Raw genomic sequence first — 6,628 nt, forward strand, 5'->3', positions numbered from 1 at the left:
TTTACAAAAAAAGTTCTTAGGTTCAAAAAAACATTCAGTGAACGGAAAAAGTGAGGTCGGTAATATAGGTATTTAGCTGTGTCACATGCCCTTAATAAAAAATATTCGGATTTTCTTATTGGGTTTAATTAAATCAGTTGAAATTTAAGAGAGAAATGATAAAAAGTACAAGTTTCTTGCAAAGAGATAAAAAAACAGAATTCCTTAAAAAAGGGAAAATGAGTTTATGGACGGCCTTTAATCTGTTAGGTTCATATTAAAATTATAAAAATGTTCTAAAATGAAAAATAAAGTAAAAAGAAAAGAATTTAATCGAAAGTATTCTCACACCAGTGTTAAGTAGTTTTAAATCTTTATTCATTGTTCGATTGACGTTAATATGAAATTATATTTGTCTTCGTATTTAAAAACAGAAGTTGGTCAGGTTCAGTGTAACTATAGAATTTTATATAAAAAATGGAAGAAGAAGGGGAAGTGAAAGGACCTCCTAATTCCTAACTCTTAACTCCTTACTCATAACTCCTAACTTATAACTCTGATATCTTAACTCTTAACTCTTGACTCTTAACTCTCAACGCCTAACTCACAAGGAAAGAGAAAGCTGGAAAAGTAAGCAAAAATTAGGGTAGGGGAAAATTAGGGGATGGTTTAATAGGGGAAGTGAGGGAAAGGAAAGTGATAGAAGGTAAGGAACATGCGAGAAAATAAGAATAGGAGGTGTAACAAATGAGAGAACGAAAGTAGTAGAAGTAAGGGGCGTGGAGCTACGGAAAGTTACAGGAAATGAGGGACATAGAGGAAGTAGTGGAAAGGAGGGGGGATGCGAGAGAAGAGAGGGAAGTATATGAGGAAGAACTTGGAGAAGGGTGGGCGAGCGACGGTTGATGTGGATGGTGCGCAAGTAGGAGAGGAGATGGGAAATCAGAGAATGAGGGAGGAGTAGGGAAGGGAAAGTATGAAACGGTAAGTTTGAACGATGTTTTTACGTCTTAATAGGCTACAAAACTCTTTTTTGTAGACTCAAGGCGCCTAGCTTTACAAATTACAAATAATATTTAAAATTCAAATACGTGTCCCCTAATTTTTTTTATAAAAACAAACAAGATACTTTGTTATTTCAGTAAAGAAGAATTTAAACGAAAATTTTCTTTTGATAGGATGGTGATATCGTTGGTGTTTGACGGCCATGTGCGAAATGTGGATAATCTGGGACTTGACGTTTTTGTCACGTTCAGTATCGCATCAGCAACCGAACTTCCGGCGGATACGTTTCTCACCCTGGTGTTAGATAGGTGGGGTCGTCGGTGGCTTGCCTGTGGCTCTTTAATCGTATCTGGGATTTTCAGCATTTGGGCTTCTTTGGTTTCTGATCGTAAGTATGAAAAAAAAAAAAAAACGAGAGAGAAATTCAAGGAGAAAATAAATCGAGAGAAAGCAAAAAAGATTGTCTACATGAAAATCATTTTTTTAGATTTCTCATGATGGTATTACGTCGCTAAAACAAATGTTGAAAAGTAAAAAAAAAAAAAAAAAATAATTAGGCTGTTTTCTGGTCACATAATTTTTTCAATTTCTTTGAATTTTCGTCAGAAACCGTATTTTCCATTTTGCTTTTCCATTAAATTTTCTATAAAAATTCGATTTTAAGGTCAAGAGTTTTTAACTAAAAAAGATCAATATTCTACCAAAAAATGAGCAAAGTTTGAACAAAATAGTTACCTTTTGAAACAAAGAGATGAATTTTCAACTAAAATGATGAATCTTCAAACAAAAAATCACTTTGAAATAAAATGGTTGAATTTTTTAGAAGGAAATTAATTCTTACACACAAGAAATGAATTTTGAACACAATTGGTAGAAGTTGATATTTTGGTCACAAAATATTTTATTGTAAGCAAAAACAATTTACTTGAACGAAAAAAGATGAACTTTCAAAAAAATAGTTAAATCCTAAAAGAAAAAGAATATTCAACAAAACAGTTGACTTTGCTACCAAAAAGAATACTTTTTAACGGAATTAATATACTCTGGAAAAAATTGAACAATTTTGAAATGAAATGTAAGCTACTTTATGTCTGAAAATTTATCTTTTTTTTCAAAAATTCAACTGCTTGGGTGAAAATTCATGTATTTTGTTCAGAATTTTTCATTTTCTGTTAAAACTTAATATACTTTGGAAAAAATTGAACAAGTTTTAACAGAAAATGAAAAATTCTAAACAAAATTCATGAATTTTCACCAAAGCAGTTGAATTTTTGAAAAAAAAGATAAATTTTCAGACATCAAGTAGTTTACATTTCAACCAAGAAGAATTATTTTGCATTAAAGAAGATAGATTTTCAATTAAAATAAAAATATAAATTTTCATTAAAAAATCAACAAATTTTCATGAAAAATAATAACTTTTAAACAAGAAGATTAATTTGCTACCAAATAGATGAATTTTTAATAAAATATATACATTTTCAATCAAATAGTGAAATTTTCAGGTAATAGAGATAAATTTGGTATAAAAAATGGAATAATTAAATTATCATGTGGGAAAAATAAACTTTAACCCAAGAAAATAGTTTAGGTTTCAACCAAGAAGATGAATTTTGATGCAAGCATCTTAATTTTCTAAGAAAAAATTGAATTTCAACAAAACACGTGACTTTTCAACAAAAAAAGACACATTTTTACCAAAAATGTAATGTTTCAAGTTTCAAATAAAAAAATAATTTTTTACCGAAAATTGATTTTTCTACCTGCATTTGTGAGAAAAAATTGTTAATAAAATTCATAAATTTTTAATTGCAAATATATAACATAGTTTGAAAGGTGATTTTCCTAAGTTATCGCGGATAAGAAGTGGATTAATCCGTTTAAATAGTGGATTATTTTGAATCATATTGGTTCCAAGTGACATACTCTGGTTTATGCCGGATTACATGTATATTATTCCATCTTATAAGTGGATTACTACGAATCAAGTGGATTATAAGTGTATTTCTCCTGATTATTGCACAATATACGTGGATTACTCCTAAATAAATGGAATACTCCGGATTATATAAATTAAAAATGTATTACTCTAGGTTATTTTGAATAAAAAGTGGATTACTCCATATTACAAGTGGATTAATCTGAAATATACTGACTGCACGTGAATTAATCTGCATAACGTTGGCTTACAAGTGGATTACTCCGTTTTAGAATGAAGTAATCCTTATAATAAGTGGTTTACTTTATGTAACTATTGGATTATTCTGATTTCGACGAATTATATTGAAATTGCTCTGGATTATGACCCCTTGCAAGTGGATTACACCGAATCATACGAATTAAAAGTGGAGTATTCCGCAAAAAACAGTTTACTCTGTCCTATGAGTAGATTACCCTTAATAAAATAGATGAAAAGTGGATTACATTAGATTATTTTTGGATGACAAGTGGCTTACTCCAATTTATTTGGATTATCAGTGAATTACTTTGAATCTTCTCGGATGACATGTGGATTACAGTGAATTACCTAAATTAAAAGTGGAATATTCCACAATACAAGTGGATTACTCCACCCTACAAATAGATTAACCTGAATAACATTTATTAAAAAAATATATATAAATAATAATCTGCTTAGAAGTGGATTACTGTGCATAAAAGTGGATTAATATAGACTATTTTTTATGACAAGTAGATTATTCTATATTACAAGTGAATTACTATTGATTATTGAGGATTACAAGTGGATTATTCCAAATTATGTACATTAAAAATGAATTATTGTGGGTTATGCCGGTTTATAAGAGGATTATTTTATGCTATAACAGTTAACAACTCTGAATTATTTTGGATTATATGTGAATTACAACGAATTACATAAATTACAAGATGAATATTCAGGAAAACAAGTGGATCACTCTATTCTGCTAGTATATTACACTGAATACAATATATTAAAAGTGGATTATGGCAGATTAGAAACGGATTACTCTGAAAAATTATGGATTACGAAATAATTATACGGAAAACAAGTGGATTTCTCCACCCTACAAGTAGATCGCCTTGCATGCTATATATTAAAAGTGGATTAAAATCCATTAAACGTGGATTAATCTCAAAAATATGGATAAGAATCTGCTTACAAGTGGATCACTTTATATACAAGTGAATTATTCCGAATTATATATAATGTAATTGAATTACTTTGAATTAGAGCGGATTACAAGTGGATTACACTGAATAAAATGAATTACAAGTAGAAGATTCCCGAAAACAAGTGAATTAATCTACCCTACATATAGGTTACCCGGAATAACATACATTAAAAGTGGATCATATCGCATCAGTAGTGGATTACTGCGAAACATGTAGATTACAATGTGATTGAAAGTAGATTGTTGTTTCTAAAAGTGGATAACTCCGAATTACATGGAATATAAATTAATAACTCTAAATGATGGCGCAAAACAAGTGGATTGAATGAAATTACATGAATTTACAAGTGGAATATTCCTGGAAAACAAGTGTATTACTCCATCCTACCAGCCTTGCATAACATAATTTTAAAGTAGATAATACCGCATTACAAGTGGATTACTCCGAAGTATGTGGATTACAATCTGATTACAAGTCGATGTTTCCATATACGAGTTAATGACTCTGAATAAGATGGAATATAATTGAATTACTCTGATTTATAGCGGATTGAAAGTGGATTACAATTAACTACATGAGTTACAAGTGAAAGATTCCGGAAAACAAGTGGATTACTGCACCTGGCACCTGAATCACGTATATTAAAAGTGGATTAATTCAAACTAAAAGTGGATTATTCTAGAAATAGATCGATTACAATCTTATTACAAGTGGTTTACTCCGATTTATATGGATTAAAAGGGAATTACTCTGAATTATAGCGGATTACAAATAAATTACACCGACTTACATTAATCCAAAGAGGAATATTCTGAAAAACAAGTGAATTACTCCATTCTACAAGTAGATTACACTAAAAAACATAGATAGAAAGTGGATTATCTCAGATTAGAAATGGATTACTCAAGAATATATAGATTAAAATCTCATTACAAATGGATTACACCGAATTAAATGGATTGCATGTGGAATATTCCTAAAAAAAGTAGATTGATCTATCCTACAAGTAGATTCGCCTGAATCACGTATATTAAAAGTGGATTAATTCAAACTACAAATGGATTATTCTAGAAATAGATCGATTACAATCTTATTACAAGTGGTTTACTTCGATTTAAATGGATTAAAAGGCAATTACTCTGAATTATAGCGGATTACAAGTAAATTACACCGAATTACATTAATCCCAAGAGGAATATTCCAGAAAACAAGTGAATTACTCCATTCTACAAGTAGATTACACTGAAAAACATAGATAGAAAGTGGATTATCTCAGATTAGAAATGGATTACGCAAGAATATATAGATTAAAATCTCATTACAAATGGATTACACCGAATTAAATGGATTGCATGTGGAATATTCCTAAAAAAAGTAGATTGATCTATCCTACAAGTAGATTCGCCTGAATCACGTATATTAAAAGTGGATTAATTCAAACTAAAAGTGGATTATTCTAGAAATAGATCGATTACAATCTTATTATAAGTGGTTTACTTCGATTTATATGGATTAAAAGGGAATTACTCTGAATTATAGCGGATTACAAATAAATTACACCGACTTACATTAATCCAAAGAGGAATATTCTGAAAAACAAGTGAATTATTCCATTCTACAAGTAGATTACCCTAAAAAACATAGATAGAAAGTGGATTATCTCAGATTAGAAATGGATTACTCAAGAATATATAGATTATAATCTCATTACAAATGGATTACACCGAATTAAATGGATTGCATGTGGAATATTCCTAAAAAAAGTAGATTGATCTATCCTACAAGTAGATTCGCCTGAATCACGTATATTAAAAGTGGATTAATTTAAACTAAAAGTGGATTATTCTAGAAATAGATCGATTACAATCTTATTACAAGTGGTTTACTCCGATTTATATGAATTAAAAGGGAATTACTCTGAATTATAGCGGATTACAAGTAAATTACACCGAATTACATTAATCCCAAGAGGAATATTCCGGAAAACAAGTGAATTACTCCATTCTACAAGTAGATTACCCTAAAAAACATAGATAGAAAGTGGATTATTTCAGATTATAAATGGATTACTCAAGAATATATAGATTAAAATCTCATTACAAGTGGATTACACCGAATTAAATGGATTGCATGTGGAATATTCCTAAAAAAGTAGATTGCTCTATCCTACAAGTAGATTCGCCTGAATCACGTATATTAAAAGTGGATTAATTCAAACTAAAAGTGGATTATTCTAGAAATAGATCGATTACAATCTTATTACAAGTGGTTTACTCCGATTTATATGGATTAAAAGGGAATTACTCTGAATTATAGCGGATTACAAGTAAATTACACCGAATTACATTAATCCCAAGGGGAATATTTCGAAAAACAAGTGAATTACTCCATTCTACAAGTAGATTACCCTAAAAAACATAGATAGAAAGTGGATTATCTCAGATTAGAAATGGATTACTCAAGAATATATAGATTATAATCTCATTAC

At 29.6% G+C, this 6,628-nt stretch overlaps 1 protein-coding gene across 1 annotated transcript in view; it reads left to right on the plus strand.

The window, feature by feature from the left end:
• Nucleotides 1–6,628, plus strand: part of LOC117181685 (organic cation transporter protein-like) — a 91,199-nt gene that overhangs the window by 80,248 nt on the left and 4,323 nt on the right. Inside the window, exon 6 of the mRNA XM_033374609.1 lies at nucleotides 1,158–1,372. Coding sequence (XP_033230500.1) covers nucleotides 1,158–1,372 — 215 coding nt within the window. The remainder of the gene's footprint in view (nucleotides 1–1,157; nucleotides 1,373–6,628) is intronic.

The sequence above is a fragment of the Belonocnema kinseyi genome, chromosome 10 (genome assembly GCF_010883055.1).
Source record: "Belonocnema kinseyi isolate 2016_QV_RU_SX_M_011 chromosome 10, B_treatae_v1, whole genome shotgun sequence".
Lineage (NCBI taxonomy): Eukaryota > Metazoa > Arthropoda > Insecta > Hymenoptera > Cynipidae > Belonocnema > Belonocnema kinseyi.